We start from the raw sequence: 20,377 nt of genomic DNA on the forward strand, positions 1-20,377 counted from the left end.
AAAAAACGATTACAGCACAAAATTAGCACATAATTTGCCCTTGAATTTGGTGTACTTGTTTTTAACTTTTTGTCTTGTTTGAGATGGGAACGTGCTGGCTTGACGTCAAGCTAGCACGGCCACACTGAAATTTCAAATTTCGGAAAAATGGTGGGGGTACAAAATTAATTAATTCAGCACAAAATTAGCACATAATTAGCACATAATTCCTCTGTATTCAGAAATCGTGAATTGGGATGTTGCCGTGCTAGCTTGACGCACCTAAAGGGAATCGGGTTGAAGTTGGAAGAGCACCTTAACCTCGTTACCTATCTTACCTCAAAGTGTGGTAGGCAGTAGTTCCGTGCACCGCGAGAGAGAAAAATGACATTGCGGAGCGGGTGTCTTCAATTAAGTAGATAAGCCGCCAGAAAACAGAGAGAAAGAGAAGGCGCCACCCTTTTTATCCCCCCTCTGAATTGCAAGTAATAGAAAGCAATTGAAACTCCTATTGCTTTCTTCCGCCTTTATTGCACTACTTCGCCCGTTTTTCTTTTATTCCATCTCTCCGGAGAGTATAAATTTAATTTAAATCCCCCCACCTTGGGATCTTGAATAGAAGGACCCATCACGGGAGAGAAAGAAGACATTCTCGTTGGCGCCTGAAAATACATGGAAATTAAGAATTAACCCTCGTTACCGCCGCTGAATACTTCAAATTGAATTTCAAAATCAGCCCTTACACCTAGACGTGGCGCTAACGGAAAGTTAAGGGGCTTTCCCTGAGGTACTCTGAAACACTGCCCAGTCTATGGGGGCGCTCTTAATGGATCCACTGTTCGCATCTCCGACGAACACCGATGCTTTTTTCCCCTCTTGACTCGATTTCGGAACCCCTCGAGAAACTTCAAGTAAATCAATCCGTTCACCCTGAGAAAAAGAAAAGTTTGTTGACTGAAAGGAATGTGCATTAGAACTAAATCTTGCGATGAAATACGTCGAAAAACATGTCAGGAAGAGTAAACAAAATTCGTTTGAATCGGCGATATAATTTTTCTTCTCAACAATATAATTGTTTCTCGCAATTATACGTCATTCAGGCAATAATATATATGTCAATAATATATATTTGTTTCAGTCAACTAATCTCTTTCCACCCTAGCTTAAGAGCTAATGCTCGAATTCCATCAACGGCACTAACTGCAAGGATCAATTCGCGCTCTTAATTCAGCGAATGACGTTACTCCACCCTTCGCCTCTCGTGGCAGCCCTATTCCACGAATATCTTCAGCGGTCCATGAAATTCCTCCTGGAAACGGACTCCTACATTCCCCAGGCATTAAGTCCAGTAATTGCTTCTCTACCAGACACGGACGTTCATTCACCAGTGGCAACTAACGCCCACGACTCTCGACCGTCTCTGGCATCGCCGAACAATTGACATACAAGGGTTTATAAAAATCTTTAACATTGTTAACATTATTCGAAGTACCGCAAGTCATCTTTTGTGCCCAATGTCGAAACAGATGTCGCGTAGGACATCTTTGCGAGCAGATAGCATCCTTCCACAATTTGATAACTTGTGTTCAGTACGCGATACAACGAAATGGCATCGACGCATTGTCACAAGCTGCACCCTTTAAATTACGAATGGTTTCATATACACACATACTTAAGAGGATATGAAAGGCGCTAAGAAATTTAATCGACACCGATAAAGTAAAATTCATCTATACCCTTTTTGGGGGTAATGCCGTTTTGAATACTCAAGTGGTAATATAAGCTGGCGCGTCCCATTACCGACATTTATATTTATGTTGAAGTCTTTTACAGTCCACGTTGAAAATTATACGAACTGAAGGGTTCTATATGCGATTTCGGTTAGGTAATGATAAAAAGAACGATGTAAAACTGCCGAAATTTCACGAATTCATGACTGTTTATATTTTGATGAACCAACGTCGCCATCTGGGACGTTTAGCTGCAACTAAATCTTTGCTCTGAAAACACGTGTTAGCAACAGGACAATCCAGCATTCTCTTACAATCGTTGGTAAAAGTATTTACCACATTTTCCCATCTGACTTTGTAATATTCCATTTCTATGGTATTCTAAATTGTTCGAGCTAGGTCCTGAAACTCTTCATTTTCGATTCTAAGCCTCCAAGAAGCGTAAAACATCGAAAACGTGCCATGTTGGTCCTAGTCCATGATAAGTAAATGAATTTTTATTGAAAAATGAAATTTCATGAGTTTCAGTACCTACCTTAGGGCTTCCATATTTCCATGGTAATATTTGAAACGAATCGATGCACCCAATTCGGGGAATACTTTCCCCAACGATTTGACTTTTCAGATGTATATAGGCTGACTCTTTCATATCCTCTTAATCAGTTACATATAATCAATTTATAGTTATCACCAAAATGGTAGGGTCTCTCTCCTCTAAGTTGGTCCGCTTGAAACGGTTTAACCTCTTTTCTGTCCGCACGAAAGCTTCCTCGTTAAGATCCGACCCTTTCACCCTTTTCATCCGAGCTGTCATCCCTTTAAGTCGAGACCCTCCCCCGCGTCTGGCAGTCGCGCCCTCGGATATTCTTTTTTTTTTTACAGACGTCTGCTCTTACGTTGCCGGAGGAACAGGGGATCCGTCCGAATCGTCTTGAACGAGTGCTCACGGGGAAGGGTAGATGTCTAGCAGATGGTCGCGCGTTGGTTGCATTTTGCCGATCTTTTTGGGTCGCTAGCTCGAGGTCTCGCCCAGCATTATGGGCAGTGCAACAACCTCGGGGTTATTTCGGGGTGGATCGTACAGCGGAATGCGCTGCCCGTGCAAACGAGCCTTCACCCGTGGAATATTACGGAGAATTAACGTTATTTCCCCTGGAGCTACCTTTTCATTTCGCGATCCCTCGAGCGTGCATGTGTGCCACCACTCGAATCGTAGAATTGCAGGGCGTACGCGCACGCTTCGCCTCGAATCATTAGTAGTCGTACGCGAATGAAGAGCCGCGGGATTTCGAGAACATTTGGATACATTGAGCGATTTGCGCCTGGCCGGGAAGGTTTTGACATGGTACTCCTGCCTACCAAATTATGGACTAATAATTCTTGATATGAAATGTAATTATGTACGCCGGGCGTGAGCCAGTGGGTCGTGATTTTCGTGAATGATTTAATCAGCCTTTACGATTTCCTTTTTAAGGTCAAATATCGGCAGCTGATCGTGGATGAATATTACGCGCACGTCATTACTCTTGAAAATCGTATTCGATTTATATTCCCGAGTACAAGTTGTCCAAAAATATTACTTCGTGCTTATTATTACTATTATTATTCTATTATATTCTTTATTACATGCTTATCACTATATTCTTCATTATCATGTACGTATTTAATTTAATTTTTTTTAATTTTAATTTTTTAATTATTAAAAAAATTAAAAAACGTAAAGAATGATACATATGTTAGTGGTTGATACGTAGGTTGTAGATGAATTCAACATAAATAATTGATTCTATTTCCTCGATATGACTTTATCATCAACGTTGTACGATTTTCTGGAATTATGAGGAAGTATGTTTGTGATTAGGCATATTGTCCCATAGAATAGTGTTCACGTCGATTAGTGATTACACCCTACGTCCTCCACGTACGTCCGTTCACGATCTTCGTAATCCGAAATCGATTAGATGGATCCTCCGCCTACATTCCGTTAGTGGAATTGAAACGGATTTAGATCGGCTGCAAGGAAGGTCCTGAAACTCGTGAAATATCATTTTCATAATGAATTTTGAAAATATCTATAAACAAATTTAAATAAAATTTAAATTTAATGAGTGTCGGGACCTTCCTTGTAGCCTTAATAATCACACTATCGACTTTGAAACGATTCAGAACACCCAGTTGAGAGAAAAGTTTCATAAACCAGACCTCTTTGACGCCACTTTCACATCACCGTAATTTCAAGTCCATAAATCCCTTTCAAATGAACCGGTCATCTTTTAAGGTGATTCTTTTTTTTTTTTTTCAAAACAGACATCAAGTCCCCACATTTTACAATGTTTACAATGTCGAAGGAGGGTAAGGTCGATAGACACGTTGCTGAAACGTACGTGTCCTACGAAGATAATTAAATTTGTGGTAACGAATGCGCACTTGAATGAAAAGTATAATTCAATATTCCTGGAATATGAGTCATTCTCCAACAGGGAGATGCGATTATTAACGAATCGATCATTGCTGTTATAATTTCCGATTAACTTCCTTTCCGTTTCCTCGTGGCTGGCAATATTTTCATTACATTATTGTTTGAAGAAAAGGTCTCGCGGCTGATTTGTTCGAGGGGAATAATTGCCGCGCAATAATAGGTTCTGCCTCCGCTAGCGTTAAACCGTCAACCCCGAAAAGAACTTGCTTTTCCGGTCAACAATGCCGGGAGAGGTTAACGGGGTTGAAGAGTGTTCGGAAGCCGTGTGGAATTTACGGTTATACACGCTACGTAAATCACGGGATTTCCATAATGTAATTAAGCCGAGTTCCCGTGTTTACCCCTAGGTGGAGCTCAATATAATATGCATAAATTCCGCCCCCGACGTGCCGCGTCCGAGCGGCAGGAGGCACCCTCGGACGTTGCTCGACATTTTCAGGCTTGCCAGACATTACAGGGGGATCATCCTTTCCGGTTGCCGGTTAACTCGGAATTTCCCTGCGGTTCTCGCGGCGCTAATCGTCGATTGACCATCGTCAGTTATTAATGTCTCTCGCCGCCGCCGTAATCACGTCTAATCATGCCCCTCGGCTTTACGCGCGGCTAAACTCTCCGGTGTATACCTACGGCTTGTCGGTATTATCGGTGGGTCTGTATATACGTACATCCCCAATAAGCCAGGAAGCCGATGAGTAATTAGTCGAGTGGTTATCAAGTTCGGTTCATTACCCAACATCGCGGAAAACCTCGACAAAATGCCTTCGCCGGCGCGCATTTCCGATCGGAGAAGTTGCTCCCCACGGGCGGAATTGCGCCGTGGGGGGTTGATTAGCTTCGCAAAGTTGTCAAAATTGACTTCCTCCGTATTTCCTGCTTCATCGTCGCGCGCCCATTAGGTGGAATAAATCCACGTATTAGGCACCCGGCGAACCGTCGACGCGCACGTGTTTCACGGCTAACACGGGTGCACGGTTTGTAGGCGCGTTTGCAGCCGCGTACACGGTTCTCCACTCACGGGTCTCTTTTTACGGGGTGCGCCGCACCGCGATGGGAATCCCCGAGTCCGGGATACGCGGGAATGAGATCCCACGGATAGATTTCCGAGCTCCCGCTCGGTACTTGACCGCAAATACGCATAAAATCGCAACGCCCTGCTGTAAATCGGACCTGTTACCTCCCCCCTCGGTCCCCTAACCCGTTTGATCGAGATCCCATTCAACGAGCTCCTCGTTACGCGCAGCGGCGCGTTTGGTGGGCCTCCTCGTTAATGGGAACTGACGCGACGCGACAAAGGACTCCTCGGCAATGACTGTAACCCTGGAAACGCCGCGGCGATGCGTTTCGGGTATCGAGGCTCCGCAAAGCCTGCCCGTGTGGGCTCTCTGGTAACGCGGATTTCGCCATGATGCCGATACGCGATACCAACTTTTTTTACAAGCCATCCGAGCGTCGGGGAATTTACTCGGAACAAAAGGTATTTCGGTAAATAACGAAAGGGAGAGAAATGCTCAAATTGGCAAATTCAACGACCTTAGGTAATACCCATCTTGAATGAGTGGGTCCTTGAATACTCGGCGTCGGTTTTACGCGATATTCCGTTTTTGCCCTCCTAAGAAGATTCTAGAGCAGATCGATGCGAATTCAATGATGTTGGGTTAAGGATTATTCCGATGAAGCTTTTAGGGATATTCGGTGGTAAGGTTGAAGGCATTATTCCCGGATCTATGCGATCGAGACGCCGCATTCGAAAGCGCCCTCTCGATTCTGGTCTCGCAGTTTTGAGGTAAATCCCACCAATTTATCATCGGAGCTTCGGAGATTTTCTTGGAAAATGCTGTGAGCGAGAGAGAGGGGGAGAGCTGCCCGAACGAACGATCGCACTTATTCACGAGTTTTATGAGTATCTGTACAAAAAATTGTAACAAAATGAAATGTCTCGTTCAGTTAATGCGAATCCACCTGCAGATAAATTCTTCGTAACTTAATGGCAATTTTTTTTTATATATTTCGATTACCTTTTTTCTCAATTAATTCCGATACGTAAGTATGTCGAAATGTCGAAACAAGATAATAAATTCCTGTCTTAACCTTACCCGGCTTAGGTTTCCGCAGTTCATATACTGAATTATTGTCAATACTGGGTAAGACACGTATTTATCATCTTGTTGTTTTTTCGACATTTGCAAAGTTGCTGCCAACTCCTTGGCGAAAATGAACTGACTATTGTGACGTACCGCAGAAATACGATCGTTCTTCTGGCGAACTTTAGCCTCCCAAGGATCGCTTAAGGTGCTATGAAAGGGTTTACATGTGTATATATCAAACCGTCAAGATGTTTATAAAATATTTCTCCAAACTGGGTCCACCGAATCATTTGAATCATTACCCTGAGAAAAATTACATACTATATAAAACTACACACCGAAATTTTATTCCATAGTAAAAAAAACAGCATGGATCGTGTTACCCACATAGGTCTTATTACCCTAAGTTACCTTACTTATTTCCTACGGAATCATGTTTGTCCGCATTTTATTTTCTACATCAACTAACTAAATAAAATAAAAAAATCAGAAACCACATTTGGAAACAAAGTTTGACTTGATAAAACTTAAGATTATGATCATAAATTCTGTAATGATTCTATAGGTTTGAATGTTATATACGTCAGCACCGTGAATTTCCATTAATCATTAATTTGCATATCGGTCGTCTGTGTTCATCCTTGAGTCCTCTGCCTTTCTATCCTTCTCTTCCCTCTCTTCTGTCTATTATCTCATTCAATCGGTGCTTCAGCAAAATCAGGTTTGATTGGGATTTCAATTCAAATACCTGAATGGAACTTGATTTGAGTTCTGCCTTTCTCCCCTTTCATCGGTAACTTGCGTCTCGACGTAGCGCATCTGCAAGAGGAAGGACTTATAAGACCTTGCGTCAGACTCTATTTGGCCTATTGCTTACTGCTAGTACATGCCGAACGTACCGCCAGAGTTTATTGAATATCGATCTCCGAGGCCATTACTGGATTGCTCTCAATATACATCGCTTACGTTTACGGGAGCCGTAGGAATGGAATACGTATCTTCTTTAACTTTTAAACTCCACCGTTTCTTAATTACCTTAGTTTATAAACCAATCACTTGGTACGTGGTCTGAAGGTGTACTTTATATCAAACTTTCAGTGTAAACAATGATTTAATACGAACTAAACCTTTACTACGCCTATAGTAATGTATGTACAGTAGGCACCCCCACATCGGAAATATGGAATGAAACCTATTGGATAATTTAGTGCTTTTTTAGTGCTATTTTAGTGCTACAAACTCGATTTTAGTGCTCCACCCCTTATACCGAAAATCGGTGGGGGTGCTGAGTGAACGTTCACTCAGCACCCCCACAGTGCAATCTACGTTAAGGGAAAGATTCACGGATAAAACGAGTATGCAGTATTTTGGTGCTTTTTTAGTGCTCTAGAAATATCCAAGAGTCGAATCCGAAACACCTACCCCCGATCGTATAAGCGCCAAGAGAGAAGAGGTAGAAATAATAACATTTTGCATGTTCCCTTCACGAATTATTTTGGTGCTATTTTGGTGCTCCAGATATATCCAAGAGCCGAATCCGAAACACCACCCCTTTCACCACAAAACTACAATCGATCGTATAAGCGCCAAGAGAGAAGAGGTAGAAATAATAACAATTCGCATGTTCTCTTCTCGAATTATTTTGGTACTATATTAGTGCTCCAGATATATCCAAGAGCCGAATCCGAAACACCACCCCTATCACTCCAAAACTACCCCCGATCGTATAAGCGCCAAGAGAGAAGAGGTAGAAATTGTGGGGGTGCCTACTGTACAGACATCCTATAGTACGCGTATTAAGTGATCGGTGTAAACTAAGCCTTACACTGAGCGAAAAAAATGACTTCCTAAGAAACAAGAAATTCTTGTACAGATTACACCTTTATTGGCTACTATTAACAAAATAAGATCGACTGAAATTAAATCAAACTACCAACAATACTCAATTTTCTTAAGCTCAGCTTCACTACTGCATTAGAATGAAAAGTTGATTTACTTCAACGCGTGAAAGACTTTGAAAGAATTAATATTATACTTATAAGAAACTAGAATTTAATAGTTACCGGTGCACTCGTTCTTGCATTAACTTCAAATAATATATATATTCGCGTTTAATAACTCTTTTCCATAAAGTATTAAGTTATTCGAGTTCAATGTAACGTTCTGTCCAAAATGCGATGTAACTTACCATGAATATTTTCAATACCTCGATCAAACAACGTGGACAATAGGTTGGATCAATCATAATGCATGAGTAAAAATTGCTTTTGCTGATGCAGCACGAGGGGATGTACTTTTATAGAAACGGTGCATCGAACTACGGCAGATTGAATCTCGCCACGGCTCGCACGGGAGCGACGCACTCCAATTCGGAGTAATTAAAAAGTCGTTAATTGGATGCCACCCAATAGCAACTACCCACACAGACACGGAGTTGTCCTCGAAGCTGTTTCCACCGAAGCTGGGGAAACAAGCGTTTAATTGATATTAAACCGCGCACCACGTCATCTTGCAACTGTAAAATCGAGCTCCGAATTCGCCTCCTGCGTCACGAGATCGCTCTGGCCCCGACAGGAAATTGGCGTAGCTGTGTTTGTTCCTAAAGTATCTAGAGGGGATGCAATATTTGACGTCACGTGCGAATCACGTTGACGTATAAATGCATGCCATACGATAACGAGAGTCGCTTGTACCCCGTACACGATGCAAAACAACGTGAAAGCTCAACGTGACAAACAATTACGTAGGTTGAGCTTCATTTGCCGCGGACGTGATCGAACTGATTTCCAGGAATGGCTAGGTATAGGGTAATAAAAAGCCTAATCAGGAAGATTTAAAGTGAAAGCCCTTGGTGCCTTGATTGGTACCACTTTTTGACTAGATTTGTTTTATACCTGTACTTTAATGAAAGTAGAGCATTGAGTAAAAGGAGAGAAATGAAATTTTGCGTTCTGTCGCTGGTCCGTTGCTTCTCGATAAACCAGATGTTTTATTTGATATCGGAAGACTGCGGTTTATATAACTTTTTGTCCAATCATTAATTTTCTGTCTGATATTAAATGTTGCTTCGACGCATTTAAACGGGAATGCAATTCATTGCGATATATTAATCCTCTAGAGAGAACGGTATTGAAATTCGCTGAACCGTGGCAAATATTGATACTGTATTTTATAGAGAGGATTAATTTACGTGATTCAAATGGATTGGTTTGGTTTGATAATTTAAAAAGCAGTCGAAAAACTACACAACGAATCTTCTGCCTATGAATTTTTAAGCCCCACTTGAAATACTCTTCTACCTGTCCTCCACATAACAAATGATAAGAAAGGATTAATTCTTTCAAGATGTAAGATACAAAAAAGATATCGACTTTTTTCCCCGAAATATTAGAATGCCTCCTTCTCGGATGCTTCCTTTAAAAAAAAAAAGATATAAAAAAGCGTATAATCGAGAGATAGGAAGGTGTCACCTTGTTACTTAAGCCGTGGCGTTTCTCACGTTACATCGCGTGATCGCCGTCTAGGTTTTCCGCGCTTCCAGAATTCGAATAATGGCGGCGCCTCGAGGCAAGTCACACCGTGCGTCACGCGTGTCTTCGGGGTTGCTCGCTGCCAGGGGTTTGGGGATTCGCAATGGCCACATACTCCGACGCGCAGCTATTTGCGGAGCGCGGCTGCCAGACGGAAAACAACGAAATGCCCCGATATATCCGCGCCATTTCGATTATTCGAAACGCGACGGGGTATCGGACAATTCTCCGGGACGCAGTGGCGCGCCCTGACGGGCCGCATGCAACGAGAACCCCTTCGCGCGCCCTCCCTTTCCCAAAAGGAGGGAGTCGACCGATATTCGATTACGGAGACGACGACGGCCGCCGTCGCTTTGGAATTCTCCGGGCGCGCGGCACGCGATTCTTCCATTTATTAATATCCAGAAGAGCACCGCAGCGGGTTTCCGTGAATACCGGTCTCGATGCCACGGTGGCACGTTCCTCGAGTCCGTCGTATTCGAGCTCCGTGAAATTTGATGGAAGGAGCAAATTCTCCATCCGGGTTATAGTTTTATCGGGGAAGCCTCGTGACTTCCGCGGGCATCACGCCGGCGATCCGGCTCGTTAATTTCATTTCGGTTAATGTACCAATTTGAATAATACTCGGTTACCTACCTGCAAGCATTATTCAAGGAGATTTATTAACGACTGGTGGCTGACGATATTTTGCCGTAGCGATTGCACGGGAATTGATATCCGATTATAAAATATTCCGTATACATTTTGAAAAACCCAGTCCATTAGGTAATCGGCCGCTTAGGCCTGTTGGCGAAAGTAATACAAAATATGAATCTCGGAGTAGTATATTGCGCATCTAGGAGTGAAATTAGGCATTTCTAGGATAGGCATGAAGGTTTTAATTCGACGCAGCGTGGGTGCTGCAAATCTTATACGTGTTATAAATGTCGGCATATCAGCAAGGTGCGCGTGACATTTTTTGCAAATTCCGATAGAGAAGTGCAACTTTTAGACGCTCATAGACCGTGGCCGATCTGGCAATCCTGCAGCTCGCGACAAATGCTAGCTGGCTTAAAAGTAAACAGGGAAGGACGAAAATGAAAGTGAACAAGTCCTAGGTAGGAAAATCGCAGATGGCCGAAGTGTGCACGCGCAAATGTTGTTTAGGTCGAAAATCGGCGGCCACTTTGATTGAAATTATTTATAAATGACTGATAGACCTCGGCAATTGGACGAGCCCGTTGAATACTTCGTTATTACGCTCTGCTCCATATTATTATTTTGGAAAATTAGCTCGAATATGTAGGATACCGAAAGTTTGGAAATTTTTTCAGAAATCGAGGAACGGAGCGGAGGCAAGGCGCGGGGTGGCAAGCTCGCACGGCGTGCCCGGTCTTTTAAGGAAGACTTCCTGGAGAAGCTCTCGCAGATGCGTTCTCCGGGTGGGAGCGGCGGGGGCGGCGGAGGCGGGGCAGGTGGAGGCGTCGGAGCTGGCGGCGGAGGAAGCGGCGTCGCGATGCGCGCGGCATCGCCCTCCTCCCCGAGAACTCCTCGCGAGAAAAATGCTCCCGGGGATGTTCTCGATAAGAACCCCCTACGAGACCTCCACATCCACGTTCGCCAGGTGCAGTTGGCACTCCTGCATTTCCGGGACGTCGTGTCGAAGAAGATCCTGGAGATGCTGCCCGGAAATGGCACGATAGTCCTGGACACCGTCACCACCATACACACCGTGCTCAAGTCGTACCTCCTCTACGAAAATAGGTATAATTGTTTTCAATCGATAAGAACCACTTTGTAACACTATTTTCGTTTACTTTTATTCTATTACGACGTTTGGACATATATTTCTTGTTCGTTTGTGGTCCTCACCATTTAACTTTAAACATTAAATGACATCCGCGTTTAATGAAATGTATCTTTTGAGAAGGTAGATAAGGTATACGCGCAGGCGGTTTGTATTGAACAATAGGTGCATATATTTGCATAAAATAAAATTAACGGTGTTGTGGTTGGGTGGCGGAACTGAAGTTGTTTCGAAAATGTCGTTCTTCGTAATTACGTCGATATATTTAGTTTTAGTCCGTTGAATTAATGAGCAATTGAATTGATTGGTAAAATTTTATCAGCTCAACGTTAGGATCAGCCACGAATCAAGTCTACCAGGCATTGGCTCAGTTGCTGAAACTCTGTGACGACGTGCTCCTACACGGTGATCAATCGTCTGCACTGGATACGGAAAACGTGACGCACGTAATCGGATTAGTGGAAGAGGCGGTGAAGAATCTTGTAGCACTTGCCCATGAAAAGATCTCCAACAGACAAAAGCCTCCGTCGATAACAGCAAATAACAGGTACGTAAGGAAATCTTTCCATTCTCCTGACGTGTGAATATTATTATTTTTATAATCAATTAGCATGCGATTTAAATTCGAGAGCAAAACCTTTCTTAATCTTCGAGAAGTTAGACATGATTTGGCAAAACTTAACGCTTCGATAACAATTATGCTGCTCTAGTGTCCCATGTATTACGTAATTGACAATTTACATGTTATTTCAAAACGACTTTGCATTTCTACAGAAATTGTACAGAAATAGAAAATTATAATAGGCTTCTTGTAATCATTTCAGGAGTTCGGGATACGGGCCGGATCTCCCACCGCAGAGAAACTCCCTTCCTGATATTCCACTAACTCCAAGAGAAAGACAAATCCTTGAGGAAACAGCGACGACAAGCAGTTTGGTCCGCAGTTCTCACAGCTCCGAGTCTATCCTGAGAGATTCTAGTCCGCCACCTAAGCCTCCTCTTCCCGATAGGTGAATGTTCGAAACTGAATCTGAAAACGTTTTTCTACAAGTTACACGGATTAAAACGAGGAAATTATATATCTATAGGACGAACGTGCATTTATCGGAGGGGAACAGCTCATCGGGTACGCCGCCACCTTTGCCGCCAAAAAGACGAACGCGAGCCCAACAACTGCTCGACGAGTCCGAAGGTCTATTGACGTCTAGTCTGGACAGAGTGTCCCTGCGAAGTCGATCCCCGGAGGACTCCTCGTCCCTTCTAAGTGCCTCGGCAGGCAGCTTAGATTCGGCCTTGAATCACTCGAGGGATGAGGACGAGATTCGAGCCATCATGGGACCGAACGACGAGTCCTTGAACGACAGTATGGACCTCAGCCTTCGAGCCACCATTCAAGGTGAGCGACTCAGCTCCGTTGCGCGGCGACAAAAACTCGTACGTGGGCCAGACCGATTGTGATCGACCGTTGATCGAGAAACCGGGCCGTTGTGCGTTTACAAGAATGCAGTTACGCTTGAAATAAACGAGCAATCGTAGGCGGACTTGTTAAGGTAATTCCGAGGGCCTGGCGTTAGATGTATTCGTCGGGCGCTCCAACGTGTTGGCGAATTCACATCGATGACCACGTTCGAGCGACATCTTCCAAGCGAAACGGGAGTGTTAAGTCCGTGTGAGAAACCGTTTACTGAAATCCCACCGAGAGGGGATCCTACACGGTACTTTCCCAATGCGCTACAAGGATGTCATATGGTCGGGATGGCTTAGTCAGCGCAGCGCGTTCTTTCTGTCCGTGCAGGTCGATTTGCTAGTTCGGTCGAGACTTTCGTCCGATTCGGGGAAAAAGTGAAAGTTGTCCCTTCTGTTGTGAGGTTCTCTCGTATCTTCTTGAGGACGGGTTATCGTTGACATTGAAATCCGTAGAAGATGAATAGAAGACCTGGCTCGCGCAATCTTCATAGGAATTTGGATGATTTACGCGTGGAATTGGAAAATATATGTTTGGGTATATCACTTTTACCTTGACTTTACGCTGTAGCGGTAAAGAATTAATACGCGGGCCCACGCGTAACTATATAATCATAGGTTTCTGTTGTATAGATTTGGTGATTTCTTTTATTCTTTGTGGCTTCAGGTATGCAAGTTAACGGCACATCGAACTGTGGATGCTGGGACAATTCTGAGACGAGTTTACCGAATACGATGTTGCTTGGACAACAAACACCACAGGAAATACTCAGTCCACTTGCAGGTATTTACTATATATTCGGTATCAAATTTGTTTTCAAGCGACACGCAAACTACAAAAACGCCTTAAACAGAGCTTACATTTCTTGGTCAACTTAACGAAAGGAAATCGTGATATTTCCAATGAATTCTAGGTCTATCAAAGTTCCGTAAATGTATTTATATTTTGGAAGTAGAATGACAAAAATCGACTAACTCAAATTGCGCAAGGTCTTTTAAATAGTCGCTGTGTAGGCCTTCGTGTGGGCGGCAGGCCAGATAGCAACACGAATGGGTCAGTCTTTCGGAACTCTTCATTCGGAGAAGTAGCAACTGCTCATAAGTTCTTGGGGTAGAAGTTCTTTAACCAGGAGCCATTATGACGTTCAGGCCGACTTCTGCATGGGAAAACATTAAAACGTTTCTTTGTAATATCTCGGTAAATTCACTTAAAGTACAACGTGCTGTTACAATTAGATGATATTGACTTTACAGGCATCGATGGCAAAATGGAGAGGCTGTCGACACAAACTCAAGAATCAGGTTTTGTGTCCATGCACTCGCAGAGAAGTTCATCTCAGAGCTACACAACCGCTTCCAGCATTACGTCCAAGAGATCGTCGCAGCAGAGCAGCATCAGTTATAATTCTCAGTCATTTAGTTCACAACAACAGTCGTTTTCTCAGCAGAAGCAGTTGACTGACAGTAACGGTTCAGTTTTCTCACATAGAATAGTAACAAGCTCCAAGAGCACTGTCAGTAGTTCAAGTGTAAGCGGCAGCGGTGATCCAGCATTGTTGGAGAAACTGGTAAATGTGGGTGTTTAATGTGTTGTGTGGTTTACATTTATTTTCTACTCGTTTACTAAATCTAAAATTGTTTTGCTTCTATATAGCTCCATTAATGTATCAATAATTTATTATTAAAGCTTTATATTTGACTTTATTTACGTTTATACTTAGCATGTAAGTCGCGTCCAGTTTTATGTAGAACTGTAAATGTGTACGATTTTAGATTTTAATTGTAAAGAAAATGTTCAATATCACTTTTTTATAGGAAATTGAAGGCCTCTCTCCATCGGATGCCAACGGGATGCCGCCAGCATTGCCAGAAAAAAGATCTAAACGAAGAAAGGAAAGGCAACCCTCGCAATATGACAATGTACCCGAGAATGAGCATTTGTCAACCTGTAGTTTACATACCAGCAACGGCGATAGTCCGGATGCCAGCAAGCCCCCGCCACTACCAGTAAAGAAGAGGCATAGTAAGTGTTGAGATTGGCTTAGTAAAGAGTTTTGATAACGTTCAAGTTTTAACATGTTTGGTGCTGACTTCACATTCTCTAGAACGCCTGCAACCTGCGGTCTAACTTAACTGTTGCCAGTACTTAGGTTAACTATCAATACTTGAGCCTCTATACAATTTATCAGTTAATTTAGAGATTTTATAAAAAGCACATGTAAATATAAGTTACATTTGATAACGAGCAGTGTAGTAAATTCACACTTAATGGATGAAAGTAGTTTAGGTATTCAAATTTTGTTGTAACAATAGAATGAAACTGACACAATATTTTGTATCCCCCAGTGTTCCAATCAGTGGCATATTCTGGTAAGTGGGATCACGCCCACACGAATCCACAACCACCTTCTGCAAAATCACCCTCACGCTAAGTCGGCATCCTATGTCACTGGTCACCTTTATAATGTTTATTCATCACATTTTTCAGGCTTCGCGCAGCATGTTTGCTGTCCTTTCAGTTCCTTCTCTCTTTCCTTTAATTCAATATAGGCTTATTTGCCATATCGTTTTGATTGGTCTTGAGCTTGGACTTTTCATTAATACTGTCAGCTTTTCCATTGCTTACGTCGATCAAACTTCGTTCGGTGGCTGTGGAATCGTTATTTCAGGCTTCAGCTTTGTGACGGAAAATCAATACGAGATTAAAGTCGACTTGTACCGTATTGCTTTATACAACTTATTCATTCATAACAATACTTGGTCTCAGGAAGTATTAAAATTTACAAATTTTCTTAAGCATTGGCTTAGTAAATTCGATTCAATATCGTTTCATTGAACGGTTTGAGCGTCAATAGTTACATAATTATTGTTGTCAATCCCAAGCAATCCACCGTTGCGCTTTAATAAAAAGCTTATATGTATATAAACAGTTACTACACCGTAGAAGATATGCAGGATATCCTTTCTTACAAAAGAATGAACACTAATAAATGTAATAATTTCTGCCAAAAAAATCGATACGAGAAATATGAAAAATAGCACATTTTTAATATAAAAAGCATGTTTTATATTTTTTTTTATACGTACTTAAGATTATTTCTACAATATTTTCTTAGTTTGTGTTTGAAAATTTACATGCTACAGAACTTTATATAAATGTTAAATTCTAACGAAGTTCATTCGTCTAATTTTTGCAATGGTCCACCGATCTGGTAACCTTGTTGCGTCGTTGAAATATACTCACGTAACCTTCTTTTTACGACGAATGGTATTTATTTCTGTAAAAAGACTCATTAACAGCTCAAGTGTTAGTAACTATCGTTTTCCTGATTCAATTGACCTTTACGCGGCTAGCAAGTTTTAGTATCTAGAATTTCTTACCGTTTTATACTCATGACTCAGTTTTCGTTCTCGCATTGCTTCTAACGCTACCAGGGTAGAACAATGTTTTCCGTGAATCTTACTTTCCATAATGTCGTGAAGTGATATTCGCAGTTTTTATACTGTTTACTATTGTATCTATTACGTATCCAATCGTGTCATTGCAATAAGGAGATGCTTTTCCTACGATTTCATACGCGCTGCGGTAAGTTAATCGGCTTGGTGAAGAGAAAAGTTCTTAGTGAATCGACAAGGCATTTGTAACGTTTACAAAGTATCGGCTTATATTCTTAAAAATGTTAATTAATTTTGTGAACTGATAAAATATAAAATCGTCTGAGTTTTATTTCTTCAGTAAGTCACGTTAACAATGGTGTAACTGCACGATTACAACATAATAACCATAGATGAATTGAAAAATCGTCAATGATAGCTGTTAAACTGATGGTTTAATACAAACCCATCCTCCTTGATCGCTAGAAGACTAAAAGATTGTGCTATTTATAATATACTGCATCTCTATTAGCAAATTAAGAAACAACGTGGATGAAGAAAATGATTTACTACGAGTGTCCACTTTGGATTCTAGTGTCCCTAAACTAAAAGAAATACGGCACTCATTGTGGATATTTTCTGCCTTGCTTTAAACGGCGATTTTGCTGGTCTTATCTCAAGCTACAAAAAATGAAGAAAGTGAACAAACTGTAAATTTCTTAGATCACTTGCTGTAACGTTTACTGTAATTAACATACATGTTACTAATATTTAGAATGTATGTTTATTAAGTGTCAATTACTGTAGGTGTCAAAAGCTTGTATACTTTAAGCACTTGTGTAAAAATTAATAAGATATATGTTTATATATCGTATTCATTTTTTATCAGAAATGTTTAGTTGTGCAAATTTTTCACTGGGGGGTTGTACACATCAACGCTTGTATTCGTCAATGTATATCACATTTGTTTTAGATGCGTAATTTATCGTTACTCTTTTTTCTTTTAATAGCCAAATCCTCGGTCATAATAATAAATTGTCACTGACTAAAGTGGAACTCCACTTTTTATCTAGAATTTTGGATATTTTTCAGTCATGGCGTACATGGAGATGTTCGGGAACTGTTCGCATAGTAACAATGATTTCATTGCTGGATTGGGCACTCGACATTCCGTTGCCGCGTATAACTCAATGCAGGCAGAATGGCAGCAACATGAAATGGCACTTACCACAACCCAATCGTGTTCTTTTATGGCACATACCTTGACAACTGTGCATGATAGTTCAGGGTAAGGTTACGTTATTAAGAACGGTTACTAATTTATACTATCTGCGAGATGTATTACTTAGCCATGTACTGATAAAATATCATCAAGGATGTTTTAATTGACGCTACTCCGACGCCAAACACGAAAGAGTTATGCACTTAACAAATTACACAAAAACTTGCATCTTTTATTTGATTAAAAGAGAAATTATATTTGAACGCTTAAGAAAAATATAGAAAAAGCGGTCAATATTCATCGCTTGTCTGAGGTATTTTAACAGCTTTATATTTCTCCAATTTTCATTCTATTTTTTTTTAAACTAACGTTAGTCACTAATGTTCTTAGGAAAAATATTTTTGATAATACTGAGAAAAATATGGTCAAGGGAATATATCAATCTTATACCGGAAATTTGATATTGAATAGCAACACAGCTGTATAGGGATTCATTAGTTGAATCTGTCATTATCTACATGATTGTTATTTTTGTAGCAGCTCTACTGCCATGGGGTCTGCATTAAGGGAAATCACCAACAACTCTAGTCTACCACCTGCGTTACCACCAAAGAGGTCTCGCTCCATCAGGTCAAATACTACACCACCACCAATTTCACCGAAGCCGATCTTCAATACCCAGAGTATACATACATCGGATTCAGTTGTTTCATCAACCCCTGTAAAGGCGGAACAGTCTGCCACTAGTACAGAAAAGACAGAACCTATACCTTCTACACCGGCGAAATTGGTGCGTGCATGTTCATTATAGGAGCCCTATGGTAGCTAGCCACGTATATACTCTAATATAAATTTATATTGACATACAATTTACTTTTAGAGTAGTAACACTAGTCTGGACATCACATTACCATCCTCAAGGCCTGCAAGCAATGCATTGTCAACGACATCCGTCGATGAAAACACTCTCGAATTACACGACGTGGATCAAGACGATAGTATTTTGGATGAGCTAGATATTAGTAAATACTTGGTATTTAAGAAACCTGACGAAGACGGACCTGACATTCGAGGAGGTCATCCAGATGCATTGCTAATTCATGCCACAAAAGCAAATAAACACGGTAATTTTGTTAACGATCAATTATCCTTAGTTTAGCGGCAGAAATATGTGTTTCATTAATTTCCGTTCATTTTTTTTTTCACATTGCAATATCAGATGAAAAGGAATCAGGTAAAGCTGTACTATTTAATGCGACGAATTTTTTTGTTTAATTAAATGCGCGTTAATGTTAATTTTTGCATTATGTGCCACAGAAGAACTTGAAATCTTATTTTAGTCGCTTCTATCTTTGAAGGCACGTGATATATTCAATAAACCCATTCTAAGTTATAGTTCAATAATTGTGAATGTCAATTGTAATGAAAATAATGTTTATTGATAGATTTCCTGTATCAGGAAGCATTCCTGACGACGTACAGAACATTCATGTCGCCGCTTGAACTTATTCAAAAGTTGCACAGACGACATCAGCGATTTTCGTGTTCCCCGGATGTAGTGAAACAACGGGCAGCGCGAGAAGCATTCTCTCTGCTGGTCAGAGCTGTCAGTGATTTGACGTAAGCTTTCTTTCAAGGAATGTTTAATAACTATTTCAGTTATATTTCTTAAAATTATACGTATAGATATTATCCTCTTATATCTTTAAATTCCAAAGATTGAGTTCCCTTCGGAACGCTGTTTCTTTTGCTTAAACCGATATTTTTCTTACTGACGCAGGTCCAAAACATTATAATACCTTGAAAATAAGATATTAAATTATTTAACAAAATTCTATTTTTATTTACAATTAATCGATTTTAATTTAATGCACAGGATGTCGGATTTAGATGATGTGCTTCTTCAAACATTGATGGAGTTTGTTCAGCAACTGGTTTGCAGTGGCTATCTCACGATGGCTAAGGCTCTGAGAGTAAAGATTTTGGAGAAGCATGCCATGAAACAGCAACAAGCAGTTCAGCCGATACTCTCATCGTTAAGTGTATCCACGAAGCAAGCATCACTGTTAGATTTTAAGAGTGAACAAATAGCCGAGCAAATGACTTTATTGGATGCGGACCTTTTTATGAAGATCGAAATACCAGAAGTGTTAATATGGGCTCAAGAACAGAATGAAGAGAGGAGTCCAAATCTGACTAGGTTTACGGAACACTTCAATAAAATGTCTTACTGGGCTAGGTCGAGGATACTAGAACATCGTTTAGAAAACGAGGCGAAAGATAGGGAGAAATACGTAGTCAAGTTCATAAAAATAATGAAACATCTCAGAAAAATTAATAATTTTAATAGTTATTTGGCTTTACTTTCCGCATTGGACAGCGCGCCAATCAGAAGACTTGAGTGGCAAAAGCACATCACAGAAGGTCTGAAAGAGTACTGTGCCCTAATAGACAGTTCCAGCAGTTTTAGGGCTTACAGACAAGCATTGGCAGAAACGCAACCTCCTTGTATTCCTTACATGTAAGTGGGATTTTGCTCATAATGTAGCACTTGTTATTTACATGAATCCGCTAACAAAACGTTTATTTTTTTAGCGGATTGGTGCTACAAGATTTAACTTTTGTGCACATTGGAAACAGTGATTTACTTCCAGATGGTAGTATAAATTTTTCCAAACGATGGCAACAATTTAATATTGTTGAGAACATGAAGAGATTTAAAAAAGGG

The 20,377-nt window shown here is 41.0% G+C and overlaps 1 protein-coding gene across 10 annotated transcripts in view; it reads left to right on the forward strand.

Moving 5' to 3' along the window:
* Nucleotides 1–20,377, forward strand: part of LOC105700264 (guanine nucleotide-releasing factor 2) — a 64,278-nt gene that overhangs the window by 41,159 nt on the left and 2,742 nt on the right. For 7 of the 10 annotated variants that reach the window (XM_012426670.2, XM_012426075.2, XM_012426159.2 and 4 more), the window contains 14 exons: nucleotides 11,116–11,545; nucleotides 11,911–12,135; nucleotides 12,413–12,598; nucleotides 12,677–12,984; nucleotides 13,720–13,836; nucleotides 14,307–14,626; nucleotides 14,868–15,075; nucleotides 15,399–15,422; nucleotides 17,520–17,715; nucleotides 18,187–18,439; nucleotides 18,530–18,773; nucleotides 19,095–19,269; nucleotides 19,526–20,170; nucleotides 20,245–20,376. In XM_012426670.2, coding sequence (XP_012282093.1) covers nucleotides 11,116–11,545; nucleotides 11,911–12,135; nucleotides 12,413–12,598; nucleotides 12,677–12,984; nucleotides 13,720–13,836; nucleotides 14,307–14,626; nucleotides 14,868–15,075; nucleotides 15,399–15,422; nucleotides 17,520–17,715; nucleotides 18,187–18,439; nucleotides 18,530–18,773; nucleotides 19,095–19,269; nucleotides 19,526–20,170; nucleotides 20,245–20,376 — 3,463 coding nt within the window. The remainder of the gene's footprint in view (nucleotides 1–11,115; nucleotides 11,546–11,910; nucleotides 12,136–12,412; nucleotides 12,599–12,676; nucleotides 12,985–13,719; nucleotides 13,837–14,306; nucleotides 14,627–14,867; nucleotides 15,076–15,398; nucleotides 15,423–17,519; nucleotides 17,716–18,186; nucleotides 18,440–18,529; nucleotides 18,774–19,094; nucleotides 19,270–19,525; nucleotides 20,171–20,244; nucleotide 20,377) is intronic. The other 3 variants (XM_012426405.2, XM_023432574.1, XM_012426495.2) reach the window with 3 other exon arrangements.

The sequence above is a fragment of the Orussus abietinus genome, unplaced genomic scaffold (genome assembly GCF_000612105.2).
Source record: "Orussus abietinus isolate OABI.00-Male unplaced genomic scaffold, Oabi_2.0 scaffold356, whole genome shotgun sequence".
Taxonomy (NCBI): Eukaryota; Metazoa; Arthropoda; class Insecta; order Hymenoptera; family Orussidae; genus Orussus; species Orussus abietinus.